The sequence below is a fragment of the Nannospalax galili genome, unplaced genomic scaffold (assembly GCF_000622305.1).
Source record: "Nannospalax galili isolate Female #2095 unplaced genomic scaffold, S.galili_v1.0 scaffold575, whole genome shotgun sequence".
NCBI classification, from domain to species: Eukaryota; Metazoa; Chordata; class Mammalia; order Rodentia; family Spalacidae; genus Nannospalax; species Nannospalax galili.
Genome location: NW_008335442.1, coordinates 1,160,524 through 1,182,368, shown reverse-complemented (window position 1 = coordinate 1,182,368; position 21,845 = coordinate 1,160,524). Strand labels below are relative to the sequence as shown.

The 21,845-nt window shown below is 43.4% G+C and overlaps 1 protein-coding gene across 1 annotated transcript in view; it reads right to left on the bottom strand.

Moving 5' to 3' along the window:
• Positions 1-21,845, bottom strand: part of Dipk2b (divergent protein kinase domain 2B) — a 45,325-nt gene that overhangs the window by 7,218 nt on the left and 16,262 nt on the right. Inside the window, exons 3-4 of the mRNA XM_008830247.2 lie at positions 3,900-4,073; positions 999-1,287 (exon numbers count right to left, since the gene is read on the bottom strand). Coding sequence (XP_008828469.1) covers positions 999-1,287; positions 3,900-4,073 — 463 coding nt within the window. The remainder of the gene's footprint in view (positions 1-998; positions 1,288-3,899; positions 4,074-21,845) is intronic.

Sequence of the window (21,845 nt, the reverse complement as noted above, 5' to 3'; positions counted from 1 at the left end):
TATTTTTAATTTATGTGTATGAATGTATTGCCTGCATGTATGCAAGTGCACCCATGACATGTAGTGTTCATGAAGAGGACATTGCATCCCCTGGAACTGAAGTTACAGATGGGTTGTTAGTTGCCGTGAGGGTGCTGGGAATAGAACCTGTATCCTCTGCAAGAGCAGCCAGTGCTCTTAACTTCTGGGCCATCTTTCCAGCCCCCTAATTTGTTCTTCTTAATAAAAGCAAATTGGGAAATTAAGGAGTATAATTTCTTTCTGTTTTTGTAGTATTTGTTTAAAGAGTCAGAAATGGGAAAAGAAAATCTTTTGTACTCTCTTATCAAGCTCTGAATTTGGTCGCCTTGAGAACTGGGATGCTTAATGGGTTCTAGAACACTGGGAGAGCCTTTGTACAGAGTGAGAAACAGTTTACTTATATACCTCATCTGATTCTGTGTTTTTGTAATTTTATTTTAATTTTTGAGACAGGGCCTTACTATGTAGCCCTGACTGGCCTGGAACTCACTATGGAGACCAGACTGGTCTCAACCTCATAGAGATCCGCCAGCTTCTGCCTCCCAAGTGTGGGATTAAAGGCATGTCCCACCACACCTGGCATTTTGTAATTTTAAAACTTCATAGAAAAGTCAGTGTGTCAACATGGATTGCAAAGTGTACGGTGTGTCAGGCAGATAGTTAACTCTTAGACTAAGATCACCTGAGGAGAAAATTTCTGAGGGGGGAGCAGGGCCTTCAAATTGTTCATGACTGAGATAAAGAGGGTTCATTGGGGGCCATACTACCATGGGCAAGGCCAAATTCACTTTCCCTTTAGAAATGGAGGTGGAGCAGAAATTCAAATAGGGGTGAGAGGACAATTTACACGACAGCTAATAGTCCCCAAATTCGGATTGCTCTGTAACAACCAAAGAGTTGAAAAGCCCAACAGTATGACCTCCTCCTTAGTTCCTGTCACCCTTCCCCTGTCCCCCTCAGCTGCTCACGTTGAGTACCTTCCTGCTTGTCGATGACACCCAGTGCGCTGGCATCTCGGATGAACAGATGCCCATTGTCAAAGATGCCAAACATGCCTGCTTCAACATGGGTGAAGTAGAAGAAATAATTCAAGTCATTGTTCCTCAAGGACTCCAGGACCCCAAGGAGCTGGTAGGCAAGGTCAGCAGCCTGCTCTGGGGATGCATTGTAGAATTCTTGCAGTGGTCTGGTGCTGCTGCTGATCAGGAATCTGCCACAGGAGCCCAGGTACTTGGGCAGGGGCCAACCCTCCGCCCCAGGGAAGATCTGTCAATCCAGAAGGAGTAGGCATTAGAGATTGGGAAAGAAATCTCATGGAGACAGCTTACTTCTACCTCTCATGGACAGCATAGACAAAAATCAACCTTACACTGCCATTCCAGGTTTGAAAGAACACACCAATGAAGTGTCACACCATCTTTTTATACTTCTTGAAATATGACAAGGGCCTGGCCTTCCCCCACTTTTTGTATTGCTGATGGAAGGATTCAAGAAGGAAGGAAGCTCCTCTCTTTCTGGTGCAGTGGATCAGATTTCAACAGTGTCTCCAAGTGGGGCCTGAGAAGGCTGAGGGACCTACAGGGATTTTCTGTGGTACCTTGGCTTCGGGGGACTATGTCTATTTTAAGAGCAGTATCACTCAAAAAAATGACTAGTTTGTGATTTTCCAGATATCACTGCTTAAGAATAGGCTATAGGAAAAATAATAAAGGATCACATTCAGGGTAACTTAAAGAGAAAAAATAAATAACAGCGTCCAGGGTATGGTGGCATGCACCTACAGTTCCAGCTCAGGGGGGCTGAGGCAAGAGGGATGAGGCCCATTTGGGCAACAGAACTCATAAACAAACAAATAGAACAACACAAGTACCTGGCTTTGGGCTAGGTCAAGTATAATGCAGGTAGCTGGCCCTTGGAAACGTCCCTGCTGAATACTCAAGGATGCTTCTCAATTGTCTGGAACCTCCCAAGTAGACTAATACACTGGTCCAGGGAAGCATAGTCCAGCCCGTCTCTATGTAAGAGTTCCCAACTTCTGGATTTGTAAGATGGAAAGTGGGGAGAAAATCCTAGCTGGATTTTTCCTGACCCCCCCCACCCTTTTTAAATGCAGTGGTATCTAGAACTGATGTTTCCTTAAACTATGGGTGAACTAACAAAAACTGTAACCACCACTTTCTCCCTTGTTTTTCTTCCTAAGTAAACAAAGGTAAGTTATGCTTGTGGCTCAGTGGTAGAGCACTTGTCTAGTGTGCACAAGGTCCAGGGTTCCATCCCCAGCTCTACAGAAAACAAAACAAGGACTTCAAAGCCATTCCCCTTTCTAATAATTTTCTGGAACCCTCTGTCCCTTTTAAGTCAAGTTAGGAAGAGCTCATGCCCATTTGTTCTTTGTGTTTCTCCTGGTCAGAGGGACCTGACGCACTACGTGTCTCCAAGGACCTACTGTGCCTGTCAAAATGTCCAGTTACAAAGCCATTCTTAGGCTCCATGCCATACCCTTTCTGGGCAGAGTAGATTATCTCAGCAAACATGGTCCCAGCCAAGCTCTCTCAGGAACCAGGCCTGGATGGTAACCAGGGTGCTGGCAATGGTTAGAATAATGTTAGTAAGAGACCTCTGAGAAGACCTGTGAGCATCCAGGGCAAGCAGCAATTCCTCCGCCATTAGTATTTCAAATACCAACAGTACCAGGAAGGTTTTAGTAGGATGAGGATGGCCTGTGACATCTCTGACATCAAGCACCTCAGGGTTTGGGTTCCCTGGCTGACAGTGGTTAAGTGACTTCAGTCAAGACACTTCATGTCTGAGAGTCCCAACTAACTTTGTTTCAACAGTGGAGATGTAATAACATTCCAGAAGGTTTGTAGTGAGCATTAACTGACAGTGTTGATAGCCAACCTTTGGCAGAATGCATGGCAGGTAGCAGGTGCTCAAGAACTGACAGTCTTCATTTCACTGTGCAGTCAGCCAGCTGTTTGGCTAATATTTAGGAACCATCTTTGTTGTGGCTCCTTTCTCTTCTACCTTCATCTTTTCTTTTCTGTTTTGAGACAGGGTCTGGTTATGTAACCAAACTGACCTTGAACTCACTATATCGCCCAAGGGTAGCCTGGAACTCATAACGATTGTTCTGCCTCACCCTCCCAAGTGCTAGGATTACAAGCACGTGCCACCAAGCACAGTTCTCCCTCCTTTTTTCTTTTCCACTCTCCCTCCCTTCTTCTCCCCCCATTCTCCTCGTCTTACCCTTCTTCCATCCCCTTCTCCTCCCCTTCCTCCTTCATATGCTCTGCTCTCTTTCTGGTTTCCTTTCTGTCCATTACATGACTTCAGGGACTTGACCCTTGGGGTCAGAGGGATTTGGCATTCTATGGATGTTTGTTCACATGGTAAGTACCTCTGTCTTTTTGACCAGTGTGACCCTGGGTCCTACTGCATCCTCATTTATTTGACCACTCCCCAATTGATGGATATTTGTATTACTTCTGTTCTTTACTCCTTTCCAAACACAGCCACAGGGTGCATCTTTGAATGACTGTTTCCCTATTGCCTGTGCTTGCTCAATCTTACTTATCATTGAGGCACAGATTAAAGTTGCCCTCCAGCTGCCTCAACCAGTGAAGGTAGCTGTTGAACCTTCCTACCCACATCTCCAGCCCTGTGCTCCCACACCTCTTTCCTTGCTAGCCACCATACTGCAAAAGCCATCAAACATTTTCTTGATGCTGCTAAAGTCACAACACAGATTCTCAGCCCCAAACACATGCAGGGAGAAGAGGATAGAGTTCTACCCAGGGTTGGTCTCTGAGAGTCTAAGATGGTACCACTACCTGGGGGGGCTCGTTGAAGAATTGTTGGAGGAAACTGCTGAGTACCTGCAGAAGGATGGGGTGCGTGTTGACAGCGAGCGTGTAGAGGAGACGCAGCTTGTCGCGGTCCGTGAAGTGGTCCATAAAGATGCTGCCAGCGTCGGCCACCTCAGCATACCGCCGAACCACGCGGTCTAGGAGCCTCTGTGAAGGGCAGCGCAGAAGGGGACTGGCCAGGCCCTATAGACGAGAGAGAGAGAGAGAGAGAGAGAGAGAGAGAGAGAGAGAGAGAGAGAGAGAGAGAGAGAGAGAGAGAGAGAGAGAGAGAGAGAGAGAGAGAGAGAGAGAGAGAGAGAGAGAGAGAGAGAGAGAGAGAGCCCAGATGGGAAGAGGTGCCGAACCCTTGTAGGGGGCACAGACATAGGGTTGGAGGCCCAGATGGGTGGTGAAGGAGACACCTCTGGGAGGTGGGAGAGGATGTTGAGAAAGAGGGTGGAGATCCCTGCATGGGAGGACTCCTGCAAGTCGGGGTAGAAGAAAGCCAAGTAGGCTATGCAGGAATGGGGATGGTGGGGCCACAGAGGCCAAAAGTAGAAGATGGCACAATTCAGGGACCACATCGTAAAGGGGAGCCCAGGCTTTGGAGTTTCACCTGCCATCCCAGCATGCTGCACAGAGGTGGCCCTTTGCAGTGGCTCTGTGTGTGGTTGAATGTAGGAGTTGGGAGTGGGGGGGCGGAGCATGAGGAAGCCTCTGAAGAAATTACTGTTTGAACACAGTTGGCATGACAGTTATACAAAGTAGTAGGTTTCTTCATAGCATTTTCATACGTATATGTCATTATACTTAGCTCTCATTCATCCCCTCTGCCAACGTCTCCTCCCCACTCTCTGGGTGGTCCCTTTCCTTCCTGCACATAGTCACATATATTCCATTAGCCTCTCTTTCTCCACCTTCCTTAAGATTGTTTCCTCCCCTCTCATGATCCATTTCATAGTTTTCTGACTGACAAAAAAACAAATTTCCACTTACATTAAAGTAAAATCTTCTGCATAGCGAAAGACACGATACAGTGAAAAGACAGCTACAGAATTAGAGAAAATATTCACCAGCGATCCATCTGATGGGATTACCATCTAGAACATATAAAGAGCTACCACACCTAATGACCACAAAGCTAAATCATTTAACCAGTATGTGGGCTAGTGAACTGAACAGACCATTCTCAAAAGAAGAAATACAAATGATCAATAAGCAATTGGACAAAATGTTCAGCATTCTTAGCCTTCAGGGAAAAGTGAATTCAAACTATTTTTAGATCCCATCTCACTCCAAGCAAAATAGCTATGGTCAAAAAAACAAATGATGACAAATGTTGGCAGAAATGTAGGGAAAGGTGAATCATTATTCACTGCTGATAGGAATGTAAACTTGTGCAACCACTATGGAAATTAGTATGGAAGTTTCTCCAAACCTAAAATTAGAACTGCAATAAGAACCAGGTATATTCTCGGGTGTATACCCAAAAGACTCTAAGTCAATATACTGCAGAGACACTTGCACATCTGTTTTTTTTTCCCCACACTATCCACAGTAATGAGGAAGTGGGACCAGTCTAGATGTCCATCAACACATGAATAGAAAATGTAATAGATATACACAATGAAATTTTATTCAGCTGCAAAGAAAAATGAAATCATGACATTATTAGGAACATGGATGGGACTGGAAACCATTAAGTTAAGTAGAATAAGCCAGACTCAGAAAGACAAGTACTCTATGTTCACTATCACATACAGAACCTAGACACAAGAATGTCCTTGCTGGATGCCAGGTATACTGGCGTGCACCTTTAACCCCAGCCCTCAGGAGGCAGAGGCAGGCAGATCTGAGAGACTGAGGCCAGTATGGTTCACATGATGACTTCCAGGTGGGCTGGGACTAGGGAGATCCTGTCAAAATAACACCAACCCCACCCCCCAAAATGTCTTTGTTGTGCTGGGCCCACATAGTGGTGGCACCTATCTTTAATCTCAGCATTCAGGAGTCAGCTGGGACCACAAGGAGACCCTGTCTCAAAAAAGGCCTTGCCTATGCCTGTATATTCAGGTGTTTTTCCTATGCTTTCCCCTACAAACTTCGAAGTTTTAGGTTTTACATTAAGATCTTTAATCCATTTTAAATTGATTTTTATGCAGGAAGCAAGATACGGATTCAGTTTCATTCTTCTATAAGTAGAAATCCAGTTTTGCTAGAGTCATTTGTCAAAGAAGCTGGTAAAATAAAGACACTTTGTGATGGCTTGCCCATTAACCCTCAGCCAGTTGTTATCTTTCCTTGGAAGGTTTTGACTGATAAAAGTTACCCTTTAAATGGGAATGTGCACCCTATACTAAGGTTAATCTAGAAACCCAGACAACTTTCAAAACCATAAATAACTACTCAGTGGCATCTAACTGTACTCACAGCTACTGGGGACACCGGGAGAGAGGGTTACTTGGATCCAGGAGCTGCAAGCAAACCTAAAATGAATAAATACCAATGAATGACCCTCTCAGGAGGGAATCACAGATACTTGGAGGAGAGGACATGGCTGCCCTCTCAAATCATTTCAAAGAGCTAACTCTGCCTCTTTGAAAATTTGAAGGTTTTTTTTTTTTTGACACAGCAAGAACAACTTCAAAAGAGTGCCAGGTTACTGTTGGATAGGCCCTTGAGCACAAGGGCGACACACTGAGTCCATTTGGCCATTAGAACCATGCTGTACCTTAAAGTGACAAAAACAAGGGAGAGCTGAATCTTAGATGTCTCCTTTAAAATACTCCCTGTCCTGTTACCTTTTTGGCACCTTAACTCAGACTTAGTTTACAAGCCTTGTAGAGCATGCACGCAAAAGGCTTGGCATGGAGAGAGGCACATGCTCTGTACTCAGTAAATGGCACTGTCATAGTCTTCAGCATCACCACCATCAGTGCTGTGTCTACATATGCTCTCCATAGCCATCCATGCTGTTCTCCATGCACTTCTAGCTGAAACTCCCTTCCCTCTTGATGGATACATATGAGGTACATTGAGTTCATATGATGGGTGATCAGCATAAAGGCTCTGTCTTATGGAGCTGTTGGTGAAGAGTTAAATTAATTATTCAGACTCTTTTTGAGGATTTATATTTGGGATCTATGTGAGAAAGGGTATAGGACAGACCTACGAAGAAAGTGAGAGATGCCATGAACCACGATGATTCAGGACTTATGAAAGTTTAGAGCAAAAGAGGCATGGTTGCTGGATGCCAGAGCTCAGGGCCTAGAAGCTTCTATGTTAAACTCTGGGTCAAGGATGCTGCTGTGATTTGGCTGTGTCCCTCAAAATATTATGAGTAGAAGATTAATCTCCAAAGTCATGTTAATGATATTTGGAAGTAGGATCTTTGAGAGGGATCATTGGATGAGGTCAAGAGGGTGGGGCCCCCCAAATGGCATTCATGGCTATAAGAAGAGGAAGAGAGATGTGAGTTAGCATGCTGGCTGATGTTTCTGCCATGTCATGATGCAGCAATGAAAGCCTGCACCAGATGTTAGTGCCCTGCTCTTGGACTTCCCAGCCTCAAAGCCCTTAGTGAATTAAATTTCCATTGTTTTTGAAATTAATTACTTTAAAATTTTTTATGTGTATGAGTGTTTTGCCTGCATGTAACTGCACTTGTGTCATGTAATGTCAGTGTAGGTAAGAAGAGAGTACCAGATCCCCTGGAGCTAGAGTTTCAGATGGTTGTTAGCTGCCATGTGGGTGCTGGGAAGTGAATGCAGGTCCTCAGCAAGAGCAGCCAGTGTTCTGAGTTATCTCTCCAGCCCCTAAATCTCCATTCTTCATAAATTGGCCTGTGGTATTCAGGTATAGGGACAGTCAGGGTTGCCACAAAATCCTTTTCCAGAGTAGGCTCACTGCATCTTTGTTCATTGTTCTAGGGAAGCTAAGCAGTCAACCAATCCAGGATGGGGTTTTATTGAGGCACAAGGGAAGGGCAGTGGGTACAGATAGGAAGACCCAAACCTACTGAGACTTAACTTTTGCTTGTGTAAGGAGGATAGTGGTGTCTTTTGTTTTTAATCTCACAAGAGTGGCTAAGAGAGATAAGGTGCCATTTAGAATCTTTTAAAGTATTCAACATTCTGAGTCCTGGAAAACCATATTATGATCAAGCTCATTTCCCCTTATTAGTCATCTGACTTGGTTCTGAGTGACTTTTAGCTGTTTTCAAAGCAAATGCTACTCAAAAGGCAAAAATTTATCAGTACTAAACACATCCAAATATTTGCTCTGATGGAAATACAAATGTATGAAAGAAAAGAACATCAATTATCCTGAGAAAGAAGAATCTAAGACCAGAAGTATGACTTGTCTCAGTAAGGTCACTCGCTAGAGCTAGATTTAGAATGCTGAAAGAAATGCTAAAAAAATGAAGTTTTACTTTGAATGAATTTAGCTGTTCTCAAGCTCTCTTAGTCTCAGCAGAAAGAAGAGAAAGTTTTAGTGCTAACAAGCCTACTTTCCAGTTATATACATTTCATGTGATTTTGTTGTTAAGTATGTTTCTGAAACAGAGCTGAGGTTAATCATGTATCATAGTTAATCAATGAGCCATAATTAAGATGACAATTCAATAAATGTCTCAATTGTTATGGATAATTAAACCAAAAGTCACTGTATATTTCTTTAACCTATATTGTTTTCAAAACAGTGAAAACTCCAGTTTTGTTTGTTATTAAGAAAATATCTCACAGTTCTATTCCTACTCTAATAGAATCTTGTTCTTTTACTAAAGTCCTTTGTGGTTATTTTTTTTCCTCTGAAATGCAGCCACAACAGGAGATGTTTTGGCATGTTAAATTCTATTCTACAAGTATCTGGCAATACAGTGATGGTTTTGAAGTAACCACATAGGTGATTTTAAATGTTTAGAAATCCAGAAAAGATCCTTGTAGCTCTCAGACATGGGAGTTTCCAGGCAGAGTTCACCTTCACAGCTTACAGGTACTAGAGGCAGAAGAGAAGCTGGAGGCAGACAGTCTTAAATCATTTCAGGTTTATGATAGGTCTCTTCTCCCTTAGGAAGTTACTCTCTGTTGCCACCTGTCTAGGCTGATCAGCCCAGACTCCCTGAAACTCAGTCACTGACGCGAAATCAACTGCAAAGGTAGAGGCAGAGCAGGAAATGAGCCCAGGCGGGGAGGGTCAAATTTGGAGTTTGCCTTAGATCATGCCACAGTGGATAGCATACCCAGGACAGCTGAATGGACATTAAAGCCACATTCAGTTAGGGCCTGAACAGACCTGGTGGGATGGGGTAAATAATATGGCAGGTGTTCCCTGCATTGAATGTTTAGTCTCTCGAAGAGCTAGTTTCTATGTAAGGCAGGTCCTCTCACTTCTGGTGGCATCTTTTCCTTGGATAGGGTTTCTGTTTGTTTAGATTCTTGGTGCTTTGCAGAGCTTTGATGGAGTGCTCACTGAGGAACAGAGGGGCTGGGAAATGTTCTGCTTTGATGGATGCAGAGGGTTCCCAGGACAGGAGTAATGAAGAGACACCTGAGTGTGTGGAGATCCAATGATGACTTTTTGCTTTCTCCTGCCTCTACCAGAGCTTTCATACACACACATCTCTGTCTCACCCCTCCAAGCTGACTGCCCATTTCCCTTTATTCTAACTTGTAGTCCACTGATCTGAGGAGGGGCTTCTGCTTTGATGGGTAGACAGCGTGCACCCCGTACTTCAAAGGCAAAATAATGACTTTCAAAACCCTCCAGAAGGCATTCCTTTTTAGTCAAGCTGCTGGATACAAAATCTCAGATCTGTCACTAAGAACTGCATAGCCTGGGGTAGCTTCTTTACCTCACATTGTAACTGAGGGATAACTACTAAGGAGATCATTGTCTTATTTTCTGAACCAGGATATTTTTTGAGAGTGAAAGAGGTGATTTAAAAAAAAAAATGTTAGTTGAATTTTTGCGATTTTCATACAATATATTTTGATGGTATTTAGATCCCCTCCCCTAGTCACACCTCCCCTCACTGCCCCCTGTCCATTTTAATGTACTCTATTACAAACACACACACACACACACACACACACACACACACACATTCATATAGTGTCTAATTTGTGTCCCCAAATGTCCTTCTGAATGGATCCATCCAGTGGAGCCTGGTTAACCTACTAACAGTTCCATCCTTGAAAGAGACTGACTGTCCCCTTCCCAGTGGCCATCGGGTGCCAAAAATTCCTAGGTTGGGTTGATGTTTCTTATTCACTTCCCCATGTCTATGCTGGGAACTTCTCTGGTTTGAGTTAGCATGCGACTTGTGCAAGCTGTCACCATTGCTGTGAGTTCATATGAGTAACTGACCAGCTGCCTGGAAAACTGTTTCCTTGATCATCCACCACCTCTGCCTCTTACAATCTTTCTGGTCTCTCTTCTGCAGTGATCCCTCAGCCTTAGGAGGTAGAAATTTGATAGGTGTCCTATTCAGGATAAGCAGTCTGTAGCCTCTTGTTTTCTGCTCATTGGCAGGTTGTGGGTTTCTGTGTCAATCATCATTTGCTGCATAAGGAAAGATCTCTGGCGAGAGTTGAGAGATGTATTAACCTGTGGGACACAGGCTTGAGCCTAGGATGAAAGTCTTTTGACAGACATACAGCAGGCCTGAGGCAACGGCCCGACCACTGGAGCCACAAGAAATGCCTTGTGACATTTGTTCCCATTGGCAGATCATGAGACTGATGCCTAGAGCTCGCCACTCCCTAATCACCATCCTTGGAATCCAAAATTGCAGCACTTAGATATTGCAACAGTCAGGGTCACATGGTTTCCAGGAGTCCAGGCTCTGTAATCTGAAACCCAGTATGCTAATGAGGCATCCTACCCACTATTCTGTGATAGAACGTTAAGCCTGTTATGCTAATAGGACACTACACCTGTTATGCTAATAAGGTGTCCTACTTGCTGTACTGTGATAGGACGCTAAACCTGTTATGTTAATAAGGTATCCTACTTGCTGTGCTGTGATTGGACCACTACCCTTATAAAAGCTTGTGCCTTCCTGCAATAAACCAGATCTGTGTCACTGAACCTGGTCTCCTGTGTCTGAATGTGGCTCTGCTGACACAGTCTCCTCACCAGCCCTGGGGTCCAGGACTGGGCAGAAGCAGTGATAACAGGAGGTAGCACAGGGCGATCAGAAGAGCTGCCTCAGCACTGGGCAAGCAGAAGAGCGGCCTCAGCTCAGGACGAGCAGAAGAGTAGCCTTGATGTCCATGAGAATGAAGGAGTGGCGCCCGTGAGAACGAAAGAGCGGCTCCCGTGAGAACGGAGGAGTGGCCGCAGCTGGCGGCGACCACATTAACCTATAACAATAAGTCATTCATTAAGAATCATTTTGGGCCAGGTGTGGTGGTGCACACCTTTAATCCCAGCACTTGGGAGGCAGAAGCAGGTGGATCTCTGTGAGTTCAAGGCCAGCCTGGTCTGCATAGTGAGTTCCACGTCAGCTGGGGATACAGGGAGACCCTGTCTCAAAAAGACCAAAAAAAAAAAAAAAAGACTCATTTTAATTCTATAGCTATTTAATAGAAAACCAGTATTAGACTCTGCCTATGGTCTGTGACCAGTCTAGCCTCAGGTTCCTAGGCCTGATATCAGTGTCAGCTGTGGGCTCCACCCTACGAAGCTGACCTTAAATCCAATTAGAAAGTGTTTGGTTACTCACATAATATTCATGCTACTATTGCCCTGGTGGGTATATCTTGTCAGGACAGTTGTAGTTCACAGGATTCACAGCTGGGTAAGGATGACGATTAATTTTTTTTTTTTTTATTCTGGTAGCATACTTAGCACCTTCCAGAACTATCAACACTGGCCAGTAGAGATGAGGCTCTGAAGTCATCACAAGCTTGATTTCTCCTTGTTTGTTCTATAGCTCATGTGTGTGGTGTCTTCAGAAATAGGGTCTTACCATCCAGTTCTGGTGGGTAACCAAGAGCAGGGGCAATGGTCAATGTTGTTTGAGGGTCTATGGAACCCCTGGCCAGCAGTTTCAAGAGAGGGAGTTCATTCCTGGCATTGGGGTTTTATTTTGTTAGGTTCTGGTGTCTAGTATGGGAAATGTCCTCTTTTTATAAGGTAACTCCTTTTATTCTTTATACTTTAGGAAGCTTTTATAGTGGTAGGTTTCATATGGCTTATCTTAAAGGTTGTTAGTGTTAGTTATCCATCCCCATACTCCCTTCTCTGCCTTGCCCTCCTCTTCACCACCCCATTTAAACTAGCACCCCTCTCAGGAAGGCCCCCCATGGCCATTTATTAGTTTCCTGATTCCTCTGAATTTTCAAATGGAAACATGCCTATATATAATTTTAAAAACTAGCATCCAGTTATGAGAGAGAACATGGGATATTTCTTTCTGAGTCTGAGTTACCTCACTCAGGATGATTATTTCTAATTCTATCCATTTACCTGCACATTTCATAACTTTTCAAAGAGCTGAATAATATTCCATTGTGTATATGTACCACACCTTCATTATCCATTCATCAGTTGATGGACACCTAAATTGTTTACAGTTTCTGCATATTATGAAAAGAGCAACAAAGAACATATATAAACACGCACTTCCATAGTACAATATAGAGTCTTTTGGTATATGCCCAAGAGTGGTATGGCTGAATAATATGGTAGATAGATTTCCAGCTTTTTGAAGAATCTCTATACTAATTTCCATAGTGCTACACCATCCTGCCCTCTCACCAACAGTGGATAAATGTTCCCAAAATAGGTGATTTTTAATAAATTTAATTAATAAAAACTTGACAATATCATACTTGTATAATGCACCACAATTATATAACCCCTACTATCCTCTCTCATCCTCCCTCCCTCCCTCCTCCCCTTTCTTTCTTTCAATTCCCTCAACACATCTTCCCCCGAAACTGGCCCTTTCTTTCTTTCTTTCTTTCTTTCTTTCTTTCTTTCTTTCTTTCTTTCTTTCTTTCTTTCTTTCTTTCTTTTTTCTCCCCATGAAGGTAGTCATATCTTTCCCTTCTCTCCTACCCCCATTCCCTTTAACCCTTTCTTCCACTAGTAGTCTCCCATTCTACTTTCACATTACACATGTTTTACTATCCTCCCCTTCAGACATTTTCCTCTCACCCCACTGAAAGAGGCGATTTTAACAATTAAATCAGCACAGCAGGCACATACTAACTTAGGGAAACCTGAACAGATGATTACCCTGTGATACCTCATTACTTTGTTGAAAGGGTCAAATGTGTGAAAAGTTGATGTACTACAACTTTTGACTTCATGAAAATAAAAGCAGTAGCTAATATTACTGAAGGTTTGCTCTGTGCTGGGAGTATGCTGTTGTGCTAACTCTCATTCTTCCATGGGAGCCAGCACTGTGATAGATCACAGCGGAGATTTATGTGCCAGGGAGTTGAGGGACACATTTGGAATTTTGTAAATAGTGGTGTAGTGAGGATTCGAACCCAGGTTTGTCTGAGTGTCAGGCTAAGTTATATTCCCTCGTATTGAATCCACAGCCTCCTTGTTGAGTCTTCTCTGCCCAGCACTATGAGATGGTCCAGCTGCCAAATGCAGGAACAGAATCTCATATGCCTTCATTTCCCCTTGAACTCCTAGGCATTGTCTGGCCTATGACACATGCCACACCACTAGGATGTACCCTTCCCTTCCTACTTTCTCCATCAGCTTGTGTGGGCCACACGTTACATAGGTGTAGCCTGCCCTACTTTTGCTAAGAAACCTCTCTAACCCTTCTCTGGGTACTTGGCTGTCCACTCTGTCCACTCTGCATAGCACATTTAGGCCGTATATGAAAAGACCTCAGTGTCCTCAAGTTACTTTTCTTTTCAGGTCTAAATTCTCAGAACCTGTCTAGACCTGCTGAACAAGCACTTCTCGGGCTAGAGCCCAGCAATACATGCACTGAGAAGCCCTGAAGGGTATTCTGCTGCATGCTCACTGCTGAGAACCACTTTACTGTAGAGTGAGTTTAGCTCCCTCATCCCAGACCCAGCCCTGTCATCACATTTCTCCTACAGCTCTGATACAGCAATGGCAGGTCATGACGTTTGCTACTTCCCACACTCATACCATTTGTGCTTCCTCCACCACCATCCCTAGCTCATCCCTCCTCTTCTGGTTCAGGCCATACATCCTCTATGCAGTTTCCTGGCTCTTGTAGTACTCATTTTCATCTCTCTTGCTGTCTGTGCCTCACAGGTCTTAGGCTGTCTGCTCATCAGATCTCTTTTTAGCTGTTGGGCACCTTGTGACCAGGAACTTAGAATATTCCCACTTCTGTAACTCCACAGCAACTAGCAGAGTGTGGATAACTAAGGACTCTTGAGAAGCGAATCCTTGTACACAGACTGACAGGGGTCCTGCAGCACTTACTGGGGATATCTGGTTCAATCCCCAGTTTTGGAGAGGCTGAGTCAGGCACCTGGTAGTTGGCCCAGGACCTGTCACCTCAGGTGATGTTGGAGGAGCAGGAGCATGAGTAACATGGAGGGGTGCAGTTGGCCCACAGGACATAGCATGGACTTCCAGAAAGCAACAGAGATGAGAAGCGAACAACCCTTGAGACTAAAGTGAACTGAGGAGAATGTCTTGCAACTTCCTAGCTCCCTGGAGGTGGATGCACTTCCAACACAGTAACTGTATGAATTACATTCTTGTTGCTGTGACAAAACACCTGACAGAGGCAACTCAAGGAAGAAAGGTTTATTTGGACTTTATAGTTTGAGAGTACAGGCCATCATTGGCAGGGAAGGCATGCCAGCAGGATCATGAGGCAGCTGGTTACATTGCATCTGCATTCAGGAAGGGAAGAGAAATGGATGCTGGTGTTCAGCTTGCTTGCTTCTTTTCTTCTATTTAGTCCAGGACCTCAGTACATGGGATGGTACTACTCTCATTCAGGGTGGGTCTTCCCTTCTCAGTTAAACTTCTCTGGAAACACACTCATAGCCAACCATCACACTAACCCTTATTTTGACTTTAATTGGTCTGAACACATGTTTTTAATATTTATTTATTTTAATTTTATGTATGAGTGTATGTGCATCACGTGTATCCCTGGTGCCTGAAGAGGCCAGAAGAGGGCATCAGATCCACTGGAACTGGAGTTATGGAAGGTTGTGAGTTGCCATGTAGATGTTGGGAACCAAACCTGGATCTTCTGCACAAGCAGCAAGTGCTCTTAATTACTGAGTCATCTGTCTAGCCACCTGAGCACAGTTTTTGATCCTTGCAACAAATCTAAGTGTAATCTTAATCCTCACTAAGACACAAATAAATAGCTGAGTGTGGTGGTATACTCCTATAATCTCAGCACTGAAGTAGGAAGATCTCAAATTTCAGGCAAACCTGGACTACAGAGTGAGACACGTTTTTTTTTTTTTTTGGTTGTTGTTGTTTGTTTGTTTTAAGTAAAAAAAATGGATGACTGCTTTTGTAGATTGCTTCACTATGTTGAAATAGAGGACCATCTTAGCTGAATATTCTATACTGTCATGCTTAGTGTCTGTGTAGCCATAGCCTTAGTCAGGCTACTTCCCCATTGCTTTGCCATGCCTCTTGTTGGCAAACCTTTGGGATCCAGAGGCTCACTTGGTAGTGATCATAGTGTTGCTGACATCTTGCACCAACTGACTGGTGGGAGTGGTAGCTGGCTTTCTCCTCCTCCTGGGGAATCTTTGTTTCCTCCCACCTTCAACTTGAACCTCCACCTTCCTCCATCCCAGGACCTCTGGGGCTTTGCCACTAAAGCATTTATGGGCTGCTCAAAGATTTGTACTAGATGAAATCATCATTGTGGCAGGCCACTCAGCTGAGTGTTGGGGCATGCAGGGCAGCTGATGCAGAGCAAAACACGTTATTTCATGGTCTGTCGTTTTGATTCAGGTATGCTAAGGTAGATCATAATTCTCCACTGGGGCATGTCTTTCTGTGGGCTGCTGCCTTTTTCTTCTGTTTTTAATCAAAAGATAGGAAGCTAAGCACTTCTGACAACTCTGGTCCAGGAGGCTCAGAGAATTCTGGCACAAAAATACTCGTGTTGGCTGGGGTGGTCGGGGGTGGGGATGCGGGGTTGATAAGCCTTTTCACCACTCTCCTCCGGAGTCCTTCTGGTGAGGTTTTACTGTGTGTATCAGTTAGGGTTCAACCTGAGAGGCAGAGTAATGGAAGTTTTCTTTTTGGTGCTGGGGATGGAATTCAGGGTCTTGCACATCCTAAGCAAGTGCTCTGTCACTGAGCTATAGCCCCAACTACTGTATCTCCTTTGCATCTTCCAACTTAACCTGATCCCCCTCCTCCCTTTAGCGCCCTATTTCCATGCACCCTGAGTAGGATTCGTAGGATACCATCTACTAGGTCCTTTCTGTGGTAGAAGGAAGGGCTGGGGAGAGGAGAGTAAGCAAGTTCTTGGTCGTGGGTCAGTAGTCCCAAAAGCAATGGAGAGGTGAGGAAGCCAGGAATGATCTCAGCTGAGTTCCTGTCCTTAGAAGGAAATGCTAGTAGCTCAAATCCACTGTCAGTATCACTAGGCTCAGTCCCAGCCACTATCTTTCAGGTCCATTCAGAAAGAATTTGAAAACTCTTCCTCCAACCCAAAGAGACTGCTCCAACTATGCACATGGGTTAGGAAACCTGTGGAGCCCCGCCCCCCAAAGGTATGACTAGTCATCCATTCAACAAAAGTTTGCCAGAACTTATATGAAGTGTGTTAATATAAAGTAGGGGTCATAAACATATACAAGAAAGGGTCCCTACCTCTAAGGACTTGGAACTCCCATGAGCCAGACCAGTAGGGGAATCCAGGCAGGCTTCATAGAATCAATGACTGATACGTGCATGGCCTTGTAGATTGTGTGGGATTTGTGTAGGAGGATGTCTAATGTCAACGTATTTCAGGCTAAAGGATCAAAATTGAACAAAAAGTGAATAGCATTAAAGCCCATCCCTGGCCTGTGGAATACGGACACAGATTTATCAGAGGCAAAGACTGGAAAAGCAAGTTGGAACCAAAAAATGACGCACTTGAATTACATTTAGGAATTTTTTTCTGTAGTTAGTATACATAATCTTAGAGGAAAAAGTTATTGCTCATGGAGACTGTATGAGCACCCTTAAAACTTCTAGTGGGCGGGGCCTGGTAAGATGGATCAGTGGGTAAAAGCACTTGCTGCCAAGCCCCAGGACCCACATGATGGAAGGAGAGAGCACACTCTCTGACCTCCACAAGCACAGTGTGGCACATGAGCCTAGACACAGCCACATGCATGTGCACACACAGACAAGCACAATTAGAAAAAAAAATCTTCTAGTACACGTTAAATTCAATTTGGCAAAGTGTATTCAAAGATGTAAACATGTTCATGTCCTTTTAACTGAGTAGTTCCATTATAGCAAAAAACGAAAGCATAAGCTCCTGGAGTCAGGAGCTAGGCCTGTGTTCACATTAAAGTTCCAAAATTTACTAGCTGCATAAGCTTTGTGTGTGCATGCATGCATGCATGCATGAGTGTGTGTGTGTGTGTGTGTGTGTGTGTGTGTGTGTGTGTGTGTGTGTGTGTGGTGTGTTTATGCCTCAATTTTCTCATCAATAAACTGGGACCAAGAATGTCTCAGGTTCTGAGGCTCTGATTGGTAGCATATGTCTTTAATTCCAGCACTCAGGAGGCAGAGGCAGGTAGAGCCTTGAGAGTTCGAGGTCAGCCTGGTCTACATAGGAAACTCCAGGCCAGCCAGGGCTATATAGTGTGCTGAGTAGCTTCAGTTGTCAGCCTGACACACCTGGGAAGAAGAAACCTCGGTTGGGTTATTTCCTTTATTGGATTGGCCTGTAGGCATATCTGTGAGGCATTTTTCTTGATTGCTGAGTCATGTGGGAGGGATCAGTCCACTGTGGGTGATATCACCACTGGGCAGGTGATCCTGTGTTGTATAAGAAAACAGACTGAGCACAGGCCAAAGGAGCAAGCCAATAAGCAGTGTTCCTCCATGGTCTCTGCTTCAGCTCCTGCCTCCAGATTTCTGCCCCTGCTTCAGTTCCTGCCTTAGCTCCCCTCAGTGATGCACTGTCACTTGGAAGCATAAGATGAAATTAACCCTTTTTTTCCCCTAACTTTTTCTTGATCAGCGTTTTACCACAGTAATAGAAACCACACCTGAACACACAGTGAAACTTTGTCTCAAAAAAAAGAGGGACTGGAGCTGGAGAGATCGCTCAGTGGTTAAGAGCACTGACTGCTTTTGCAGAAGACCTGGGTTCGATTCCCAGCACCCACATGGCAGCTACAAACCGTCCTTAATTCCAGTTCCAGGGGAGCTGACACATTCTTCCGTCCTCCATGGGCATTGTATAACATAGGTGCACTTACATGCAGGCAATACACTCATACACATAAAAATAAAATAATAAATTTTTTTTTTAAAAAGAGAGAGAAGAAAAAATAAAGCCCAGACTATAGGAAATGTATAGGAAGCATGCTTGGCTCATAGAAAGTAGTCAGTATGTGGTAGTTTTGAAAAAGAAATTTGTGCCGGCATGGTGGTTCACGACTTTGATCCCAGCACTCGGAGGCAGAGGCAGGCAGATCTCTGTGAGTTCAAGGCCAGCCTGGTCTACATAGCAAGTTCCAGGCCAGGGAAGGCTACAGGGAGACCCTGTCTCAAAAAAAAAAAAAAAAAGAAAAGAAAAGAAAACAGAAAAAAAAAAGAAATTTGTCTTAAGGGCAGACTATAAATGTCAGGCAAAGTCTTTACAAAACCTGTCTTCAAGCATTATTTCTGATAATTTCTGACCTGCGGAGGTCAGAAGAGGGCTTTGGATCCCTTGGAACTGGAGTTACAGATGGTCGTTAGCCATCATGTGTGTGCTGGGAATCAAATCCCAGTCCTGTACAAGAGCAGCCAGTGCTCTTAACCGCTAAGCAATCTCTTTAGCCCGGAGATGTGAAATTAAGCCATAGAGGAATATCACACATAGAACTTAGCCAAGTTAAATATGAGTAGAAAAAAGTCTAGAAGGAAAACCTCTAATGTGTTCACAGTTGTTGCCTTTGTTAGAAGCAATTTCTGTCTCTTTAACTTTCTTATGGTATGTTTTGTTTCGTTGTTTTGTCGCACTGGGGATAAATCCCAGGGGTTTACACACGCTAAGTAAACACTCTACTATTGATCTATATCCCCAGCTCTGATTTTTAGAAATAGAGACTTTATAAAATTTTTTTTGGTATTTTTGAGACAGGGTCTTCCTGTAGCCCCAGCTGGCCTGGAACTCACTATGAAGACCAGGCTGGCCTTGAACTCACAGAGATCCGCCTGCCTCTGCCTCCTGAGAGACTTTATGGATTTTTATAAAGAGTTCAGTTTTCCATGGGGGATTAGTTCCAGGACTACCCTGTAGGCATAAAATCTATGGATGCTCAAGTCCCTTAAGTAAAATGGCAGAACATTTACATAGAATCAAGGTTGTACATTCTCCTGTATATGCTAAATCATCTCTAGATAATTTCTAATACTGCCATGGTTTAAATCTCAAATGTCCTCCACAGGCTCATGTTTTCGACACTTGTTCCCCAGGTGGTGGTGCTATTTGGGGAGGCTGTGGAACCTTTAGGAGGTGGGCCGTACAAGCCTGGTAATAGCAGGTCACTAGAGGAGGGGGCTTAGGAAGGTTAGAGCCTAATCCCTGGTTCTCAGGCTGTGTACTTTGTGGTCTGCCAGTGCTGTGAGGTGCTTCCAGCACACGCGCCTCCTGCCAGCTCCTCCAAGCCATGCCGGACAGAAATCCCTCCGAATCCCAAGCCCAAATCAACCTTTCTCTTAAGCTGTCCTATCAGCTATTCTGTCGATGATGTGAAAGTAACCAATGCAAGTACCTGATACAATGCAAGTACTATGCAGATAGTTGTTATGTGCTATTGTTTAGGGAATAATGACAAGAAAAAAAATCTAGAAATGCACTAGAAATGCAATTTAAAACATATTAAAACATTAAAACACATTAAAACATCATTGCTTGAATTCACAGATATAAAAGGCACACATGACTGGCTAAGTCTCTGCTGCTTTGCTAATCAAAAACCGAAGTTCAAAGCTAAATTAAAGGAAGTTTTTGAACTAGAAAGGGAAAAGGGGAAAAGACCTCTTTTAAGGGAGGGTGGCCTGTGGTCAGGTTGAGGATGTGTTTGAGAAAGGAAAGATGACAGGCAAGGAGACGGGACCCTAGGGTCTTTGAAACAGCTTAAAAATTGTGCCTTTCCACCTCATAGTGAGTCCAGTGAGACTGAGGGGACCGTGTAGGAGGGGCACTTGTTTGGAAGAAGTCTTTGCATGCTTCCTGGCCTTTGCAGACAAAAAGAAATCTGAATGGAGCCTGAGAGAAGCTATTTGTAATACAAGTATCTGACAAAGAACTTGTATCCAGAGGATAAATAGAATTTGTACAACTTGTACAAATTAATGATAAACACAGAAAACCGAATAAAAATGGACACATGTAAAGTACCTTATCAAAGATGATATCAAAGAAAACAATAAATACATGAAAAGGGCCCTACATCGTTAGTTATCAGAAAAATGCAGATGAGACCACTTGAGGTGCTGCTAGATACCCATTAAAACAGCTGAAGTTAAAAAACCAACAGTAGTGAGTGCTGATGCAGATAAGAAATAACAGAACTCTTCCATTGTGCACAGGAAGAAGGTACAACCACTTTGAAAAACTGTTTGGTAGTCCCTATGTAATGCTATGACCCAGAAAATTCACTTCTGCATGGTTATGTCCATACATACAAGAATGTTGACATCAATTTTAATTCACAATAGCCCAGAGTAAGAACAACTCAAACGTTCATCAACAGCAGAATGTATGAATTGTTATATCATTGTAAGTGAGCTTCTGGAGCTAGAGAGATTGCTCAGGGGTTAAGAGTACTAATTGCTCTTGCAGAGGTGCCGGGTTCGATTCCCATGTGGGGATATGGTGGCTAACAACCATCCATAACTCCAGCACTACATTGGTGTACCTACCTACATGCAAGCAATAAAGTCATATAAAATAAAAACAACAAATAAAATATTTTTTAAAAAGTGAATGATTATGCTTCTAGGAAAAAGAAAACAAACTATTGATTCATGCAATAATACTGATAAATTGCATGACTTGGTGATATTCTAATATTCTAATATTGTGTTATCTCATTTAAATTAAGTTCAAAAATAGGTTAAAAAATTCAAGGTTATTCAGCCCAGAATAGTGGCTACTTTCAGGAGGAGATAGGATGACCTACTTCTTTGTTGGCCTGGAATTGAGAGGTTTCCTTGGATATTGTACTTTCAGTACTAAAACTAGGTAGTTCCAAGCAAATTGGGATGTTTATAACCCTAGAAGGGGACATTTTTTGGAAGGGGGTGTGAAAGATCCTTCTCAGGGGACAGAAATATCCAGTATCTTCTTGTGGGTGCTGTCCATGTGTGAACACTTGTGTGAAATTTTATTCAGCTATACACTTAAGATTTATGTATTTACATACAGAATTTATACTTTAAGTTGAAGTCTTTAAAAATAGGCATATTTGAGCTGAATGTGGTTGTGTATACTTGAAATTCCAGTCCTTAGGAAGCTAAGCTTATGAGTTTGAGTCCTGCCTGGGCTTCATAGCAATACCTTATCTCAAAATCAAAACCAATCAACCAACTAAGCAAACAAACAAACAAAAAAGCAAACAAAAGCCAAACAATCCCTAAATTTGACACTGTACAGAGGGAAAAGAAAGCAAAGATAGTGAATAGGGAATTGAATAGCATCATGGGAAGAATTTGGGTGGCTAACAAAATGAAGGCCTATTTTTATGTTTAATGTTTGCTGTGTTCTTTGTCAGATGCTGACAGTGTGATCTGAAAAAGGTAGAAGCAAATATG